Source organism: Opisthocomus hoazin, chromosome Z (genome assembly GCF_030867145.1).
Source record: "Opisthocomus hoazin isolate bOpiHoa1 chromosome Z, bOpiHoa1.hap1, whole genome shotgun sequence".
NCBI classification, from domain to species: Eukaryota; Metazoa; Chordata; class Aves; order Opisthocomiformes; family Opisthocomidae; genus Opisthocomus; species Opisthocomus hoazin.
In genome coordinates, this window is record NC_134454.1 from 39,357,535 (window position 1) to 39,377,267 (window position 19,733).

At 55.2% G+C, this 19,733-nt stretch overlaps 2 protein-coding genes and 1 long non-coding RNA gene across 3 annotated transcripts; 1 reads left to right on the forward strand and 2 right to left on the reverse strand.

Annotated features, from left to right (window-relative positions):
* Window positions 1-2,436: 2,436 nt before the first annotated feature.
* LOC142358791 (cyclin-dependent kinase 4 inhibitor B-like) lies at window positions 2,437-6,797 on the reverse strand. The gene is made up of 2 exons (XM_075410556.1): window positions 6,404-6,797; window positions 2,437-3,795 (listed from the first exon to the last, which is right to left on the reverse strand). Exons 1-2 carry the CDS (start codon window positions 6,743-6,745, stop codon window positions 3,508-3,510), a joined length of 630 nt encoding a protein of 209 aa, XP_075266671.1. The 5' UTR covers window positions 6,746-6,797; the 3' UTR covers window positions 2,437-3,507.
* A 6,252-nt stretch (window positions 6,798-13,049) lies between these two features.
* On the forward strand, window positions 13,050-14,950 carry LOC142358794 (uncharacterized). The gene is made up of 3 exons (XR_012761852.1): window positions 13,050-13,125; window positions 13,592-13,725; window positions 14,214-14,950. It is a non-coding gene; the product is annotated as an uncharacterized LOC142358794 (long non-coding RNA).
* Window positions 14,951-14,984: 34 nt separating this feature from the next.
* Window positions 14,985-18,432, reverse strand: LOC142358792 (cyclin-dependent kinase 4 inhibitor B-like). Its single transcript, XM_075410557.1, has 2 exons — window positions 18,289-18,432; window positions 14,985-17,094 (listed from the first exon to the last, which is right to left on the reverse strand). Exons 1-2 carry the CDS (start codon window positions 18,427-18,429, stop codon window positions 16,744-16,746), a joined length of 492 nt encoding a protein of 163 aa, XP_075266672.1. The 5' UTR covers window positions 18,430-18,432; the 3' UTR covers window positions 14,985-16,743.
* Window positions 18,433-19,733: the final 1,301 nt, after the last annotated feature.

Below are 19,733 nucleotides of genomic sequence, written 5' to 3' on the forward strand. Positions count from 1 at the left end.
TTATGCTTGCTGCCAAGAGCGATGCTGGGTCTAGTGGCAAGCATCTGTGTACCTTTCTGTGAGGGAACCTGAAGCTTTTAGTTGCAAGATTCCTGGTTTTCATCTCCTAAGGACCATCTCTCATTTCATTTCCCCTTCATGGGCTTTCTCCAGCACAGAAACACTTTCTTAGCAAGTATTTCCATGAAGAGCATGCTGGTACTTAGGAGTGCATGGTAACAAAGAGAGAGAAATGTGGGGAAATTTGTCCTCTGCTCTGTTTTCCACGAAGAAAAATAATCATCTGCCTTAGCTTCTATTCATACAGTATATTAAAGTATTCCTACATCTTTTTTCCTGGAAGTCTGGGAAAGAAAAAAAAAGACAAAAACAAAGAAATATTGAGTTACTTCAGTGACTGTCAGATTGAGACAGATTGAGACTGATTGAGACCTGATTTAAAAAAAAAAAAGTGTAGAACCACCAGGTAAATCACTCCTCAACTCTGCTGCTGGAAGTGATTGCCCCACCAGGGCTCTTGTAAGATGAGAGTGTCTTCAGAGGTCCTCTCTCCAGCACCAGGTCCTGTGGCTTACCTGTCCCATCTTCAAATTCCTCACTTTCTTCTACGAGGGCTCTGAGCATTTCCATTTTCTTCCTGAGACTCACAGTGCTTGAGGCTTATTTTCTATGTAAGTAGGCAGTGAGGTTCATGTATTTCCACACCTTTGGCCCAGGGAAGCTCAGGTGATGACTGTCTTTCCTAAAACACTTTTTTTTTCGCTTCTGTGAAGCTTTCAAAGACCGTGAACACAGTCAGCAAAGAAACTTCAGTAAGTGTAGGTGGATGTAAAGGGGGTGGTGCCTGTTGTAAAGCTTGGGAGTCACGTCCAGAAAGAGTAAATTTCCAGAACATGTAATAGAAAACACATTGTTCTTCTAAGTGCCATGACACATGAAGATATTTTTATTGGGGGAGGAAGAAAAGCTTGGCACCACAATGGAAAATGTCTAGTCAAATGTAAAGGAAAGCCTGTTTTCTAGACTTTTCCAAGCAATGAGAAATCTCCTACTCCTTCCCCGCTCCTGGCAGCAGCGGAGCAAGGAGCATTGCTCAGTCTGGCTCTTCGGGCACGTACCAGCTCTCAAATCACAGCGCCTGACTCCGTCCCCAAGCTTTTCTCCCCTTTCCCTTATGGACAGCTTCTCGAGGGGGTTCTGGGCTGCGACAGCTCCGAGGCCGGAGCCCGTGGGACAGCCACAATTCTCCGGGGCGGCTTTCCCGGGTGGAAACCCCGCGGGCATCTCGGCGCGAACGCCGCTCCCCCCACCACGCTTTGGAGGGGGCTCCCCGGGGCTCCGTCCCACGGGGAGGGGGGCTCGGGGGGTGGGCGTCCTGCGGGCGGGAGGCAGGGACGCTCCCCCGGCAGCGTGGGTGGGTGGGAACGGGTGGGACCGGGAGGGAATACCCCCGCCCCCGGGCCCACGCATCGCCAGGCTGCTGGGGAGGGGCCCGCCCATCTGCAGGCTGGGGAGGGTCCGGGCTGGGGGAGAAAAAGGGAAAAGCAGTTCGTCACACCCCAGAGCAATTTGCCGACCCCCTCTCCCGCCGGCCGCCAGATGCCCTCAGATCGGGGCTCGGTCTCGATTTGGACCCCAAATAGCCAATAATGTTTATTATAATAGTAATATATAATATATATATTATATACGATAATATATTATATGCATTTTATATTGTAATACATAACATATTATTATACATAATAATATTATATATACTATAAATTATAATAATTATTATATATTTTAAATATAATAACTAAATAACCAATAGTTCCCCAATAATGGGAAATAACTTTCTTTTATTTTTTTGAAGCGACAGCGACTTATGCTTTTTTTTTCCCTCCTCTCCCTGCCCCTCCTATTTTAAATAAACGAGGGGCAGAAAGCCGCCCCTCGGCAAGCCAGAAACGGCCGGGCGCTTCTTCTGGGCGAAGCGCGGACACCTAAGCACGGGCAACAAAAACACCAACCTATCTGCGGGAATCGGGAAAAAACAGTCTTCAGGCATAGCACGCTCCCGCGGCGCCTTGTTCTGCAGTGAGTCCTCGCCATCGGGGTTGGGTTTGTTCTTTGTTGGTTTTTTTTTTATCAGGGAAAGAAAAAGAAAAAACTCCCACTTTTAAAAAGATCGTAAAGTCGTGCAAAGATACGAAGTGCGGCTGAGATTTCATGTTGCTCCGTAAGCGCTGTTTTAAATAAGGAAAATAACGAGTTTCACGCGTGTTTTCAACTCGCGTGCGTATGTGCGTGAATGACACACGTCTGGGTATGAGCCCTGTGTATTCGACCTGCGAGGATGTGTTATGCGTCTGTCTGCATACTTACGCGCTGGCACAAAAAGCCTGAGGGATGAACAAGTCGAAATAAATAACACCGCCCAACACCGTGTAGTGCTGCTTGCAGGAGCGTTTAATAGCTAAATAATAGCTAAATACGAGGACTGGGGGGGGGGGGGGGGGGGTGTGTGTTAAAGCCAACCACTTATATATTCTCCTTTGAAGAATAACAGATATTTCATCACATGGAAGTGGTACAAACATTGGGCAGAGAACGGAAACCGTGTAGGAAAAACAGAGGCGATGCATGTGAAGCGGTTCAGGTTCATCACCAAGCTCGGCCATTTGGTTTTGTTTCCAAACGTCTGGTTTAGAGACCCAGAAAGATGTCTTAAAAATCACCAGCTCGTTGTCCAGGCCTTCTGAATCAACGGGTTGTCTCCAAACGTTAAAAGAACGGAGTAGCTAAACGGTTACCAATTGGTTACTCGAATGGGCAGCCTCCCCTGAATCCACCTATACGAAATATTTGTAGCAGTTCCCAAACTGCAATCTCGGCCAGCGTTAGATGTTTTTCTAAATCGGGCAGGATGGCGAGGGTGGATGATCTGAAGGCCGATTAAATTTGTAAACGGCATGGCTCAGCTGTTCACTATTTCTGAGCGCGGTAAAAAAAAAAAAAAAATCTCGAGGTATGGCTAAAAACGCAGAGCACTGCAGGGCGGTGCGACGCTGAATGAAATCGCTACCGCCGTGAATCGGACAAGTGTCCGACGGGGACCAGGGCTTGCAGGGCAGCGAGCGAGCCGCCGAGGGAAACGCACCCTGCTCGCTTCTCCAAACCGCATCAACTCAGCGACAAACGGAGGGGAAGCGGCGAATTAAATTTTTTTTCCCCGGCCCCGGGGGACCAGAGAACCGTGTGCTGCTCGTCCTCCGCCCGCCGGCCAGCCTGCGGGGCGGGGGGACCCCCGGAGCCCTCCCCGCGGCCGTGCTTCGCTTCTTGGTGCCTTTTTCCTGAAAAATTCATCGGATTCCGTGACGCCGGGGGCGCGGGAGGAGCTGTGGGGGGCGGAGGGGCAGGGAAGGACCCTCCCCAGCAGCAGGGAGAGCGCTCGGTGCCCTCCGCGGGGGTGGGGGGAGGACGGAGGGTCTGGGGCGGCCGGGCGGGAGGAGGCGGCCCGCGTCAGCGCTCGGGGGGCGGCGGCCGGGCAGGGGGAGCGTTGTGTGACCGCAGGTACCGCCCGACGGGTCCGTGCGGGCCCCCTGCCGCCACGTCGAGCGGGAGGCGGCCGCGGCCGTCGGGCAGGTCGAGGCGCGCCCCGGCGCGGTGCAGCAACGCCAGCGTCTCCGGGAAGCCGGCGCGGGCCGCGTCGTGGGCCGGGAGGCAGCCGGTGCGGGGGTCGGGGCGGTTGGGGTCGGCCCCGCGCTCCAGCAGCAGCTCGGCCACCCGCGGGCTGCCCAGCATCATCACCTGCGGGGAGAGACGGCGTCAGACCCGCTCGGTCCACGCGGGATCGGGGGGGGGTGGGGGGGGTGGGGGGGCGGCTCCGGGGCTTCGCGCTCCCGCGGCGGCCGTTGGCGGCTGCGTCACCGCGCGCGGCTGGGGGCGGCCGTCCCCGCGGGCCCCCCCCGGCCCGCGGCGTCCCGCAGCCCCACGTCAGCGCGTGCTCTGCTCCGCGCTTTGTGACATTTACACGTGACTTTCACACCACCCGCATGTACCCTTTGTACCGCTCGCACGGACCTTTTACACCATTCGTACTTACCTCTTCTACCATTTACATATAGCTTTTACACCATTCATACATCACTTTTACACCACTCCTACATACCTTTTATGCCGTTTGTAGATACCTTTTGCACCATTTACATATCACTTTTACACCATTCGTATATCCTTTTTGTACCATTTATATACCTTTTATACCATTCATAGATAACTTCTACACCATTCTTACATACCTTTTGTACCATTTACATGTACTTTTACACCACTCATATGTAACTTCTACATCATTCATATATCCCTTTTACACCATTCATATATCTCTTTTATACCATTTATGTATACCTTTTACACCATGCATATATCACTTTTGCACCATTTATATATAACTTTTATATCACTCGTATATCCCTTTTATACCATTTATATATACCTTTTATACCATTCATATATTACTTTTGCACCATTCATATATCCCATTTACACCATTCATATATACCTTTTATACCGTTTATATATACCTTTTACACCACTTATATATCACTTTTACACCGTTTATGTATACCATGGGTATATATGGTACTTGCGGGGTGTGTGTTTACGCACACACACACACATATGTGTGTACACACGTATATGCACGGCTGTGTACACAAATATACACGACATACACGCCATTTATATATACGGCTTTTACATGTAACCACGTACTATACCATAAATAATAGTTACACACACACACGCACGCACGCACACTGTGTGGCAGCCCCGCGGAGACACCCGTTAAGTCCCCGCCGCTCGGACGCGCTCCCGGTCGATCAGCCGCCAGCCAGCTCGCAGGGCAAAAGCGGAGCGAGGCTGGCAGCGCTCCGGCCCCCCTCGGTGCCCGCTGCGGGCTTCCCCCCTCCCGACACCCCGCATCGAGCCTTTTCTCTCCCTCCCTCGCAGGAGCGGGAAAGCCGCCGAGCGCTCGTGGGCAGCGCACAGAGCTCTGCTGCCGAACCCCCACTCCGCAGAGGAACCAAAAGCAGAAGCTCCTGGCAAGGTCCAATCGCACACTATCGAACAAAAACTGAACAAAAACAACCAAAGAAAACCAACCAAGCAGCAGGCAAAAAAAAGAAAACGACACTTGGGGATTTACTTCCCCCATAGTGATTTTCAGTGGGATTTTAACCTCAGTACATTGAACGCTAGCACTGTAGAAAACACCTTGAAACAACAGGTTTTCTCATTATTTTCTTTCTCGAGAGAATTTGGTTATGGACTGTAAATATTTGGTTTTATTTAAAATACGAGTGTGAAAATGCTTACAAATTTCATCACTTATATATTCCTGTAGAGGTTAAGTTCTTCAGAAAGATAAAGAAAGCCCACACGTCAGAGTGGCAGCCATTTTAGAAAGTGCTAGTAAGGGAATCAGAACTTAGTCTCTCTCCGAAATGAGGGGAGGAAAGACAAAATTTACAACAATTTGGATCCCCTTTTCATCTGGAATTTGAACCTACAACAGAAACAAAACGAATAACTTTCTCAGTCCCTTTCTCGGTAACTTACTTTAGAAAAACATTTCCTTTTCCACATAAAGTGCAAGGACCAAAATATCTGTTCAGCTTGGCTGGTGAATCATTAAATGCGTAGCTTCACATGACAACTCGGAAAACATCTTTTCATGAAATGCACAACTCCAGATTAAATCACAGTACTTTAATTGTTCAATTTAAAAACATTCGACTTAAATATGCCGGTTAATATAACATGCTTCTAGCTCTCAGAATGCCTGGGAAGCAGCTCCACTACACACTGCTACTTGTAATATCTGTCTATGCATACCACCACTATCGACGAAAAGTGAAAATTAAAAATATCAATAGTGACGACCACTAAGAAATTCCTAGTTTGAAGCTAAAGCTTCTGCGCGGTGACAATTTCTATGCCTTCTCCCGCGCCGTTCTTTCACATGAAAATACCAGTAAGGGGCCCTGGTTCGATTTCACTGGGGGAAAAGACCCATAAAGGCTGTATTTAAAACGAACAAAAGGACCAGAAAAGCTGATCGAAGCGCAGTCAACTCCCTGAAGCTATCTGGGAGCGGGTTTTGCAGTGCCACTTCCCCTTTTGGGTACCCCCTAGCCCAATTCGTTTGCTGCCAGCGGTGCCCCTCTGTAACAGACTCCGTCTAGAACGGGCGGGCGGGTTCAGAAAAGCTCCCGCCCGCGTTCGGGCAGCCGCGGCTGGAGTCCGGCTCCGATCACAGCAAGAAAAATCCATCCGAAAACCGAAATTCCTCCCCTCTCCCCCGCCAGCATGGCTGAGGGCAGCACCCCCCTCACCCCCCCCCGGCGCTCCGTACCTGGAGCGGGGTCCTCCCGAAGGAGTTGGTCCCGTTGGGGTCCGCGCCCGCGTCCAGGAGCTCCCGCACCTCCTGGCAGTCCCCGCGGGCGGCCGCACTGCACAGCCGGTCACCGGTGCCGCCGCCCCGGGGGGACCTCTCCATCGCCCCCCGACGGCACGGCCCGCACGGCCCTCCCGGGGCTGTCCCTCTCCCTCGGCCGGGACTTCGCCAGCCGCCGAGACGCAGCTCCTCCTCCTCCTCCCCGGGCCCCCGGGCACGGCCCCCAGCCCCCCCGGGCACTGCCCTCGGTGTGTGTTCCCCCTCACCGGGAGCGGTAAAATCCCCTCCCAGGGGAGTCATGACGGGGGGAGGGGGGTGCCGTCAGCCCCCTCCGCAAGCTGAGAGGCGGGGGGGGGGGGGGGGGGCAGCTCGGCACCCACACAGGGCAGCGGGATTTCGTGCCCATGAGAGAGCGCGGGGCTGCCTCCCTCCGGGGGGCCGTCGGTGTGGGAGAAGACAGGGGATGGGGGCTGCGGGCCTGTGCCCCGACCCCTCCCCACGTGAGGGAGGGGAGGGGATCTGAAGGCAGGGGAGGGCGTCGTAACCCCACCGGCAAAAGGCAGCAGCCGGGCCGGGCAGGTGGGACGGGCCCCGCGGTTATCTTGGGGGGGGGGGGGGGGCGCTGCGGAGGCGAGACTTCCCGGGGGAGAGAGGAACTGTTGTGCGAGGCTTCTGCCCCCGGAGGGGACCCCCGAGCCCCTCCGAGCCGTGGGTTGGGGGTCGTCGTGCCCCCCCCCCCCCCTCCCCCGCCGGCCGGGAGCGGGCGGCCCGGATGAGGAAGAGCCGTTCCCGCAGGAAGTCCGCGATCCACCTCACGGCACCCGGCAGGAGGTGACTCCCCCTCCCCGCCAAGCGACACCCCCTCCCCACCCCCAGTCCCGTCGAGTGGAGCGGGGATCGGCCCCGGAGCCGGGTAAGCGGCCGGGGGAAGGAGGGGGTGCGGGGCTCCCGCAACCCCGCGGGGCAGGGCGAGAGCCGGGCGGCTGGCAGCCACCGCCGAGGTCGGACGGTGAAGCGAGCAAACACAGAAAACAGCTTAAGGAAGTTTTTTAGGGTTGGTGTTGTTTTCCCCCCCCGCTGCCCCCCCCGGGTCAGTTCCCGAATCTCCTCTTTTTAATAGCAGAAAAGCGGTGCGGTTGCCGCGGGAAGCAAGATCTGCCCTTCGCTCCCTTCGGCGCTAACCTCCTTCCCGCCGCCCGGGCACACGAGCGGCCCTGCGAGGAGAAAAAGGGAGAAAAAAAAAAGGGCGATTTTCTGCCCGCCCGTAGCGACGGCGGAAAGGCAGAGGCACCCTTGGACGGGGAGAAACAAAGACAGATTTATCCCCGGGCAGACAAGACCGAGGTTCACTGAAACCTCCTCGCCGGGAGGGTTTCGGAGCCTCCCTCGCCAGGTGTCTGGGAGCGGTGCCACATTTAGAGGGGGCTTGGCTGGGGCGAGACCCCCCGCTCGGCGGGGACCTGCGGGGGCTTGCTGAGGCGCACGGTGCGGAGCGGCCCCCGGGGCTGGTGGGCGACGAAACAAACAAACCAACAAAATTTAAAAAATCAAAAACCACCAATAGATTAAGTTTAAAAGCAGATTTTTAAGACGCCCATAAGGTCTGAAAAATTAAGAGGAGATCCCTCCCACTCAACAGGCACAGTGCTCCCCAGCCCTCCGTGTGCTCTCTACCATTAACCATAGCCACGTAGAGATAAATCCAAGGAGAGAACCTCCTTGCTGGCTTGGTCAGGTGTCCTAAAATTTCGGATGAACGGTGAGGAACGGCAGGGTGTCGTATTATTTCTGGCTAATCTTGCTTTCTGTGAAACCGCATTGATAGTGCGTTTTATGCATCTCTCTGGTGTGTGTATAAATATATGCATAGGAGTGTTGTTGTGAATATATAAGTAAAAAAATTTTATAGACTCACACTCCAACATATACTCGAGGAGTCAGAAGGCCTGTCTGCATCTCCTTCCCTGCTAAAATTCGCTGAAAGCTACCAAACCGCAGAATGGCGTGGAACAACCGATACGGTCCCATGCTAACGATTAATAACACTCAAAAATCACTTATCGAGCTACTGGACCATTAAAACTACACAATTTTAAGTTACATCGTTGAAGCCACAGGATTTGTTTTCCCCCACAAATGTAAACCGTACTTTGCACATATCTGGTACGAAAGAACGACATCAAATTAATCGAAACGTGACAGCACACGGTCAGATCTGAAGTTAACAAAATAATACCCGAGGCTGTGCAAATGTGTTTGGGAAACCAGCCTTGTATTGCACTCGTATCTTGGGGGAAGGGAGTAGAACCACCTTGTCTCCCTGACAAACCTTACTACAAAGATATTATCAGAAAGGAAAAAAAAAATCGACCCACATTAAGTAGTCTCCCTATCTTATATCCTACATTTCTCCTCTGATTTCTTTTTAAAGTCACTGTTCAACAGTACAGTTCTTTGACACTGAAAACAGTTCCTTTTCAATACCACAGTACAGCAATCTACGATTTTTTTTCCTGAGATATTCTGATAACAGCATACGGGATGGAAAAGGTAAATTTCAGTTACCAAAAGCAGCCATCTTATGCCCTGTTTAAGGCTTAGCTAGTACTACCCTTTTAATGAAATGAAAAAATTTAAAAATAACAAAAAGTATTTCAAAACATCTACTTGAGTTATTTTATCCACTAAAGAGTGTTTCGGTAAGAAGTTTAGGAGTTAATTAAATACTGCAAAGAGATACACTATAGAGAACATAACATTGGTATTTCCTCGCCTGTAAAAAGGAAAAAAAAAGGCGCACGAGAGGCAGGGGTGGGGGGTGCAAAGAAGCGGTTACGTGGAGATGACCTCATTCAAAATTCAGGGGGGGACAAACTCCAGTTGTTTCACTTATGCTAAAAATGAAGAAGAGCCTTCTACCCTTAAGAAGTCGGTATGTATACAAAGACAATTATCCTCATTACACATATTGGGTAAGAACAGGAAAAAATCTAGCACTTTAATTTCAGACCTTTAGAAGCTATGCCATAGATTTTTTTCCAGACAAATATGACAGAAAAACATTTTAAAAAACTCAAACAGCAGCAACAAACCAAAAGAAAACCAAAAACCAACCCATACCCCCGACAACCTGCCATAATAAAGAATAAGTACTTCGGTATCTGTTTTCCAAGCCGCGTGATATAAACCTGCGCAAAGCGCATTTCTGAGTGTAATGCGCTGCCCTAAATAACCGTGAAAATATCTCTAGATATTTTTACATTTTTCTCAAAACCCCCACCCCCTAAAAATTTTAGGTGCTTCTTATTTCGGTGCCTCTTTTTGGGGTATGGGGACACGGGAAGATAAAACGACTTAGCGGCTCTGGATAATCACCTAACAGTTTACAAAAAATAATCAAGCCAGGCAAAGTATTCCCTTCCTCAATAAAATAAAAACCCACAAAAATAAAATAAAATAAAAAAACACCCCCCCCCAAAAAAAATCAAAATAAACCCAACAAAACTGCAAAGCAAAGAGGAAAAACGAATAAACACGCGCACACCGAAGGAAAACCCGGTGAAATTTCTGCCCTCGCCCCGCGAAGCGAGCGAGGGTAGCTGCGGGAGGAGGGCAGAGCACCGGGCACGGCCAGGCTCTGCCCGGGGAGGCAGGGGTGGCCCCGGGGCTGCCCCCCCGCCGGGTTCTCGCTGCCCGCCCCGGCTGCCGCAGCGGCTTGGCCGTCCCCGTTCCGAAGACGGACTCGCTCCGACGCCGCTCGAGGAGGGCGAAAATCTTCCCCTGTTCCGGCGATTTAGTCAGGAGATTTAATTCCGAACAAACCTTGAGAATGGGACCCAACTCTCTAAATAGGAAATACGGGCAAAAAGGGCTGCTTTCTCTTTATTTCCAAACTTCTTTTTTTTTTTTTCCTCCGAAGCAGATTTCCACCTGCGAACGGCGGCCCGAAATACTGCGGGTTCGGGGTTCGCAGTCTCCGAGCTGCCAAAACCTGTGTGCACTGCTTTCGTGGCTGCAAAGCTGCTGCATCCCGTCACTGGGAGAGCACGGTTAGGCAAGAGGGAAAAATCTCACGTTTTGTTAAATTAAACACGCCCCCCCCCTCCGTTTTACCCTTCCCCAGTCCCTTCAAAATCATATTTTCAGCATGTTTCAACGACTGTTTTACACCTTAATCAGCATTTCAGAAGAACTCAATCTACCCGATGAAAAGCTTGGGGGGGGGGGGGGCAGAGGCAGCAATTATTCACAGTATTTACAGCAAGTGTGGAAACAGAAAGAAAAAAAATGTGCCACACTGCCTGATCCGTGAGAGGGTTTTGTCCTCGCTACAGTGAACCTGTTTCGGGATAATCAGCACCTGCATATTTGTGTTTTATATTCGAGAATCGTGCAGTTCAGGTCAGCCAGAGTTTATAGTTTCTTTTTTGCCCATTCAGTGTAAGAAGAAGATATTAGGCCTACTACAAATGCGAGAAACAAGGGATTTGAAGGTAACAAGGCAAATTCTATATGGTTTCTGATTTTATAGATATATATTCATATGTATATACATACTTACACACACATGAGAGTGTGTATATATGTCTTTCGTGTGTACCTCCCCACACTTCGTATTCAAAAATCGTTGAAGTGATCTAACCAGAGGCTGGAGCAGGCATACTGTTTATTCTCTCATCTCCACACCTCGAGTCCTATAGCTTCAAGCGTTTCATTTTTATATGTATATATTTATATATATATATACATATAATATAAAATGTATAATCTCTGTTTCTGAAGATCTTTTCAGGCAAACATTTCTACTTTCCTTTTCTTCTGCCTCTGTTTTTCTCCAGTGTGTGCTCCGGATTAGAGGAGGTTGTGGCCTCCTTTAATTACACCCTACAAGGATTTTGCAGAACAATCCTCAAATACATATAAAGATCAATATTCGCTTTTCTTTTCATTACACCTCTCATCGCGACCGAGGCCTAAGCTGTGCTGTGCAGGTCCACAACAGTCCGACTGTGCATTCTGCAGCCAGGGGAGAGTCTCTAAAAATGCCTGGACCCTGGGTGTCCCTCCAGGTCCTTCACACCTCTGTGTTTTAATGGCTCTTTCTGACGCTGCTGGGCGGCTCTGACCCTCATCGCGGGTGTTTATGTAACGGCAAGGGAAGGCAAAGTAGGCCACTGTATTTCACGGTCATTCACAGCAGTGGAAAGTAAAACAGGCTCGGAGAACAGTGGCCATTTTCTCTCTTTCGGAGCAATAGCTATGTTCCTTGTTCTCAAGGAACCGTCTGCAAGCGCTGGTAAGGGAAGGTGGGTTTAATTTTTCTAAACTGGTCGTAGAGAAAAAGAAAAGAAAAACATCAGGGGGGAGGAGGGGGGGGGAGGAAGGCAGAAACAAGTTGCGACGACTTTTCAAGAAACCCTCGTTAAAAAAAAAAAACCAAAAACTAAACAAACAAAAAAGAAAAAAAAAAAACCACGCAAAACATTAAAAATTAAAGAATAACCCCCACGGCTGTGCAAACCTCGCGTTCCCCCGGCACAACCCGAGTGCGGCCAGGCGCCCCCCGCCCCCCTCCCCCCCCTACCTGGGCCGGGGTCTCCCGCGGCGGCTCCGCCTGAGGACCAGCAGCAGGGCCAGGCGCGGAGGGCGACGCGGCCCCAGAGCCCCGACGACGCGGCGGAGGATGCGCCAGCCCAGGGCCCGGGCCCGGCGCAGGCTGCGGCACCGCCGAAACCGCACCGTGCACCTTATCCGGGGGGTCATGGGTGCGGGGCAGCCCCCCGCGCCGCCGCGGCAGAAATACCTCCCCGGCGGGGCCCCGCCGCTGAGTCGGCCCTCTCACCCTCCATTCATTGGAGAGGATTTTCTTCGCTCTTTTTTTTTTTTCTCTTATTTTTTTTTCTCTGTCTTGCTTTTCCGTTTGACTAATTTCGACTCCCCGCTTCGCCTTACCTAACTCCCCCTCCCCCCCCCGCCCCGCGCCTCCAAACGCCTCCCATGATGATGGCTCCCGCCTCGAAAGCGAGCGAAGCGGGGCCGGCGGCGGGGGATGGGGAGGGAGGGGGGGGGCTGCCGGCTCCTCTCCCCTCCCACCGTCTCTCCCCGAGGATCCGCTCCGTCGGACGGGCGTGGGGGCCGGCCAATCGCAGGGCGCTCCCCCGCTTTCAAATAAAGCCTTGACGACATGTCCTTGCCCCCCCCCACCCGGTTTGTCCCCTCCAAACACGCCGCCTCCAGCTCCCGTTGGGAGGGGGGTGAGTACGTATTGTGGATTTTTATTTTTAAATTTTTTTCTGGTTGTTCGGTCGGTTTTGGACCCCGCTCCCCTCGGGAGCCGCTCTGCGGGGCCGGGGCTGCGGGGGCCCGGCGCACCGCGACCCCCGCCCGTCCCCCCGGGGGTCCGCGCTGGTGCCCCGGGAGAGGCGGCTAGCGGATCCCTGCCGCTTTAAAAGCGCGGGCCAGCATTGGCCCGGGCGAGCAGCTATTTCCTTGTCACATGGTCATTTGAACGCGACGCGGGGCCGTTGCGTAGCGGAGCGAAAAAAAAAAAAAAAACCACCACGAAATATAAAAAGCGGATCTCGTCTCCCCCCCCGCCGGTAACCGAAACGGGTAATTAACCGTTTCCTCTCCCCGGCCGTATCCCGCCGCGCCGGACCGCTTTGTCTTGGGCTGGAAGGGTGAGATTTTGGAGCGGGGCGGTGGGGAGGCGGCGGGGCAGCGCCGAGCAGCCCGCAGCAACCTGCCGGCCCCAAGATCCCCGGCGGCCGCTGCTGAGCCCGGCCCGCCGCCCGCCAGACGGGCTCCGGGTCTGGGACCCCCCCAGGGATGGGAGGAAGGGGTCCCGCTGCGCCCCCCCATCCCGCTCCCCTCCCCGGACCCCCTCTGCCTGCGCGTCCGCCCTCCCGGGGTGCGGGGTTACCTCCGTGCGGGGCGCGGGGAAGGCGGACGGGCGTCGGTCCTGCGGGCACAGCTTCTCCAAACCCGGCTCGGGAGGGACTGCGGGGGGCCGGCGGGGAAGGCTCCGGGAGGGGGGGTGGGGGATGGGGGGGCAGCACGGCTGTCCCTGGGACGGCTGGTGGAAACCCGCGTAACCACACCCCCCCCCCCCCCGCAACAAACACCTCCTTCTCTCGGCCGGACCAGCGGTGACAACGGCGGTGTCAACAGAGGTTTCCTTCTTCTGCCCGGCCACGGGGTAACCCGAACAGCAAAGCCAGTAAAGAAGAGCCCGTAACGGTTTCTCCTGGACCGAGTCCGACTTCAAGCCTGGGAAAAGGGTGAGCGAAAACAGCCATTTCGAAATGAAAGTAGCTCTGCGAGAGACACTGCCTTCTGGTATTTTTTATTTTCCCTCCTCCCCCCCCCCTTCCCCTCTTTTCCCCTCCCCTGGTGACTCCTTGTTGACAGAAAAGGCAAAACTGAGAGAAATTAACAGAAACCAGCGCCTGCCTGGGTGCGCGGCGCGGTGCCGGAGCGGGGCGGGAGGGCGAGCTGACAGCTTTGGCAACAGAAACCGAACAACCCACCAACGCTGAACGCACGGCCGAGCCGGGCCCGACCAGCAGCGCACCGGGAGCAAACCCCGCTGCCGGGGGGCTGCGGGTGCCAGGGCGTGCACGCGCACCCCGTTGCAGCTCCGATGTTAGAAATTAAAAGCTAAAAACTAAGAGTTACCCGCCTCGCTAATCGCGACGCTTTTCGGGCTTCCTGGAGCCGTGTGTCGCGGCTGCTGGTTGCTGTGAGCAATTACTGTTCTTCTTCCCAGGGAGGACGCCAAGACGGGGGGAAAGGCGCCTGCGGGAGCTGCCGCGGCCGAGCGGGACGGCGACGGGACCCCCCCCCGCTGAGGGGTGAGCAGCCCCCGCCGTGGGGTGGCCCGGGCAGGGGGGCTCCGACCCACGGCGGGAGGAGGGCTGATGGCGGTTAGACATGTAATGGGTTTTGAGGGCGTTTTCTGCTCGTTTGGTGTGGTCAGCTCGGGAAAGTCTGCTGTTTCCCTGCCGATTTTATCAATTATTATTATTATTATTATTGTTGTTGTTGTTGTTGTTGTTATACTACTGCTAATAATAATAATTGTTATTATTGTTGGTGGTGTTGTTGCTGCTGCTGTTATTGCTGCGGTTTCATAAGCCGTAACGGAAATACTCAAAATTTTAAATCTAATTCTGGTGCCTCGAGGAAACGACCTTTTAAAATAGGAATGCTGATCTAACTGCGCTTGGAATCGCGATTTAACAGACCCCTGCTTTTCCGTAAAGAGGGTGGTCAGGGTCCAGCCTTGCCTTGTCTCCGTGTCTGGTCCCGGTTCCGTCCCGGTTCCCTCAGGAGTGAGATGCAGGCGCTCGGCTCTTGCGTCCCCAGCGCGGTCCCGGGCTCGCTTGTGGCTGTGCCATATATTAAGACAGAACACAGCACAATATCTTCAGGTGTTATCATCTCATAGTGTGATTTTGTATTTTCTTCTGTTTAAAGATTTTTATAAAACACATATTCTAGGCATTCTTATAACAAACAATCACGAATACAGACTAAATATAATGTGATTTTTTTGTACATATTTTATACACATATAAAGCAGTTATAATTAAACATAAGCATGTTACATATAAAAATAATTGATAAGCAAATACGCAGGCTTGACACATAATCATAAAGCTTTTTTATATAGACGCGTATTCTGTGTACTTTTACATAGGTATTACACGGGCGAATTACGTACATAAACGGCATATCTAAACAATTACAGTGTTCCAACTTATACGAAGTAATTACAAAGCACGCACGGTGTGAAATGGTGGTGTAATAAATTATATATTCCGACACGTTATACAAAAGTACATATATTACTCTCAATGTTTATGTATGAAATCTCTGGGAGCTGGACAGTCGTTAGGAATGCAGAACGAAGTGAAATCTTTCTCCACTTTAATACTCTCCAGGCGGCTCTGCGCTGGGGAAGGAGACAGGAGCCCCCCCGCTGCCTCTCTTGGGGTCCCCCTGTTCGGTCGCCGAGGTGCGGGAGGGGCGACCGCGGCCCCGCATGGGGATCGGGGAGGGAGGCAGGATCTCCCACTCGCGCCGCGGGAGCTGGAACCCCGTCCTCTCCCACCTCCCTCGCCACCTTGCCCGGCTCCCGTTCCAGCATCACACCAGTGGGGGGCTGGGTCTCCCCGTCGTGGGACCCCCCACACCGCGCTTCCCCGCGCCGGAGCCGGCAACGGTAACGCGGATCAGCTCTCAGGTACCGAACCCAAGCCCACACCCCCCCGGGCCCCGTTCCTCCTCCGGCAGCGCGGCTGTTACAATCGCTTGCTGTTACAACGGCTTGTTTGCTGCTCGACCGAACGTTCGAGCAGCTTGGGAAACCCTGGGGCCGAGCCCGGAATTACAGTTTGTACTTTTTAGTTACTTGGCTACGATTTTTACTTTTTAGTCACTTGGCTACAATTTATACTTTTTGGTTACTTTGCCACGAGTTTTACTTTTTGGTTACTTTGCTACGATTTTTACTTTTCAGTTCCACGCCGCCTCCTTTTTGCAACCGTCACGGTTCCTTCGAGACGCTGCTAAGCTTACAGCAGCTCAGGGCAGGTGAGACAACTATTACTTCAAGCGAGGGCGGCATCGGGCTTGCAGAGACACAAATCGCCCTTTATTTTCTCCTTCCAGGTCCCATGTTTACAGTCTTCACAAGAAGAGCCGCGGATGCGCCGCGGGACCGTGCACAGACATGCCGAGCACCTGACGTGGTGTTCAGCAGGTATTTGCCAAAGCCGCGATGGCAGCAGGAAGACTCAGACTTTTCAGGGAGGTTGTGGAGTCTCCTTCTCTGGAGATATTCAAGACCCGCCTGGACAAGGTCCTGTGCAGCCTGCTGTAGGTGACCCTGCTTCGGCAGGAGAGTTGGACTAGATGACCCACAGAGGGCCCTTCCAACTCCGAACATTCTGCGATTCTGTGACTCAGGTCCCCGCTGTCCCGGCCGGTTTTGCTCGGGGAGAGGCAGGGGGTCGGCTTCGGCGCCCCTCGGGTCTGGAGCGGAGCGGGGGCGGGGGGGAGGAAGGATGCGCGGAGCCCGTCCCTTCCCCTTCCGACGAGAAGGGTAAAGGGGAATCCCGGAGGCGAAACGCGAAGGGGTGGTCGCGCCGTCGCTGTGCGGGGGTGGGGTGTGGTGGAGGGTGGGTGTTTTCCTTCATATTTGTTTCTCTTCACAGTGTTTGGAGGAGGGAGGGGAGTAGGGAGTGGAGTGCGGGTTGGCGCGCATCCCGCGTCTCCTCGGCGCGACGCGGGCGTCACTTCACAACCCCCGAGAGCTGCCCGTCTTCGCGAACCCGCTGTCGGTGCTGGGGTGGTGGTGGGTTAGCGGGGGGCGGCGGCCGGGCGGGGGGGAAGTTGTGCGACCGCAGGTACCGCCCGACGGGTCCGTGCGGGCCCCCCGCCGCCACGTCGAGCGGGAGGCGGCCGCGGCCGTCGGGCAGGTCGAGGCGCGCCCCGGCGCGGTGCAGCAACGCCAGCGTCTCCGGGAAGCCGGCGCGGGCCGCGTCGTGGGCCGGGAGGCAGCCGGTGCGGGGGTCGGGGCGGTTGGGGTCGGCCCCGCGCTCCAGCAGCAGCTCGGCCACCCGCGGGCTGCCCAGCATCATCACCTGCGGGGAGAGACGGCGTCAGACCCGCTCGGTCCACGCGGGATCGGGGAGGGGGGTGGGGGGAAAGGACTTTCTCCCCTCTCCCGGCGAGGGAAACGGGGGCCCGGTCCCGAACCGGCTCTGCTCCGCCGCACCGGGACGCTTTGCTAGGAGGTCCCTGGCGAGGGGACGCCGCTATGCGGGGAACCCGCCCTCAGCAGAGGCCGAAAAACCCTCTACGAACAAGACTTTAAGCCTGAACCCCTCCTGCCCAACGCAGCACCGAAATGCCTGTCACCCCCTCCTTCCCCAGGCCCGCCCTTTTCTGCCGCTCCCCCCGGCACAGCGCGCAGCGCACGGCCCAAATCCCGGCCGCGCAAAGGTGCAGGGGAAAAACATGTCGGAGGACGGCGACAGATCCGTGTTTCGGGCCAAATGCCGCACCGACATCTTGTAGGAGAGGGTTTCGCAAGCGGCCGGCTGTAAAACTTAAATATGGCTTGTCAGATTGTTCCAGTTTCGTTTTATTTCGAAAATTTGGAGGAGAAGGTGGCTAGAACTATCTCGGAAATCGATTCGGCTTTGTAAATCCAGCGCCTACTACTCCTCCGGGAGGTCCGCCCGTCTGCACGCTGAGGGGACTGTAAAGCGCGGGCAGCCGGAGTCCCACGGGGACTGCTGGCTGCCTACCTGCGGGGTCCGCTGGGCAAAGCTCAGTTTCTGCTCGCGAGACTATATCGTGAGAATCGAGGAATACGCTTTTTTTTTTTTTTTCTTTTCTTTTTTTTCCCCACGGGCGAGGAGAGGAAGAATGCTAACGGACGTATCAAGCAGAAGACGAGGTACGACGAAAGGGCAACACTTTCTGAAAAGGTGACTCGGTACTTTTTATTCCACGTTTATTGCGAGACGAGCGCTAAAGTTCGCGGTTTTGAGTCATCTTATCCCAGCTGGTTAAAATAAAGTCAAGGGTTGCTAAGACTAAAACCTCTCTGTTGCGGCCGTCATCGACTTTCGCCTTTCCAGGACGGCGGGAGGAGACGCCTCGCCGCCCCGCTCCGCCACCAGCCGGGCGCAGCCCTCGTCGGGGGGCGGCCGGCCCAGGGGGGCTGCCCAGGGGCTGCCTCCGCCGCTCCTTGGGCACGGAGCGGCAGCCGCCCCCGCCCCGCCGCTGGCACTCTCCCCCCTTACCCTCCACCCCTCGACCCTCCCTACCTGGATGGGGGTCCGGCCGTAGGAGTTGACGGCGTTGGGGTCCGCCGCGCCGTCCAGCAGCTCCCTCAGCCGCTGCAGGTCCCCGCGGGCGGCCGCGTTAGCCAGCTCGTCCGCCGCCGTCCCGCCCTCCCTCCGCGCCATGCCCTGGCCCGCCCCGGCCTCAGGCCCGCCCGGCGGCCCTCGGGGGGGTCCCTGCCCATGGGAGCGCCAGGCCCGGCCTCGCCGCCGCCGGGGCCGCCTCCACCTGCGGGACGCGGAGCAGCCTTCCCGCCGCTCGTTTTCTCCCTGCAGCTAGGGCCGCTCCGCCCCGGCCCGCCCCGGCCCCGCCTCGCCCCCGCGCCGAGGTCGCCGTCACCGCGGCGGAGGGCGGCCGTGCCCCGACGGGGCGGAGCGGCTGGCGCTGCCCTCCGAGGGCCGGGCTCCCAGGCGAGCGGCCGGCGGCGGGGCGGGATCTCCGTTGTTTGGTTTTGGTGTGTGTTTTTTTTTTTTTCCCTTTTCTGTTTTTTTTTGTTTGTTTTTCGTTCCCCCGGCCCTCTCCTGAGGGCATTGGCGTCTCAACCCGCGCCTGACCGCTGCGAGAGGGGAACATGCAGGGCGCAAGGGTAGGAGAAAAAGGCTTTGCACGGAGAGAGCGGTGTTTCAGGAAGAGAGTGGCCCAGGACAGCGGCCCCGGTGCCGACGGGGCCACGCCCTGCCCGCACACCCGCGGGTACCCGAGGCGCTGGAGGCGGCGGGGGCCGCCCGTCACCCCCCTTCCCCCGGGGCGAGAGGGGCCAGCTCTTCCGGGCTCTTTCAGTCGGCACCGACACTTCGTAACAGACAACGGGCGCAGCGGCGCGGTAGAAAACCCCGCACAGCGCCGGGACTTTGAGCCCTTCCCCCAGGCAGAGTCCGCAGCGGGCGGGCGGGGGGGAGGAGGGCGGGGGGCTCGGGCGGCGGCAGCACCACGGACAGCTCCGCGCTGCCGCCCCGCGCCGCCCGCCGGGCCCTACACCCCCGCGTCCCCGCACCCCTGCAGCCCCTCGCAGCCCCCCGCAGCCCCCCGCCGCTCCCGTGGTCTGGAGATCTCTCGGGACCTTGCTGCTTTCACTGCGAAGCGTCGCGAAACCGACCCCTTCCCTCGCCTCATGGCGCCGACGCAGCCTTTGCCAGGCACACGGGGTCTCCTCGGTGCTTCTCCCGGGACGTTCGCAACCACCATTCTCCTCCATCTCGCCGTTCTCTGCTTTCTAATCCTTTGCTAGCCACGCTGCCTACGTGTTTACCTGTATCTTTATCTGAAACAATTAGCACACGTTATCTAAACAATGAAATCGCTTGCTTGGCCTAACGCTTTCGAAAGGCAGGGCTAGGCAACCAAGAAATCTCTCTGCTTCCACCGGCCGCGAACAGCAGAATGCTGGCTGGCGTGGCCAATGGCAACCTTCTACGTAAAGGTGAAGTTT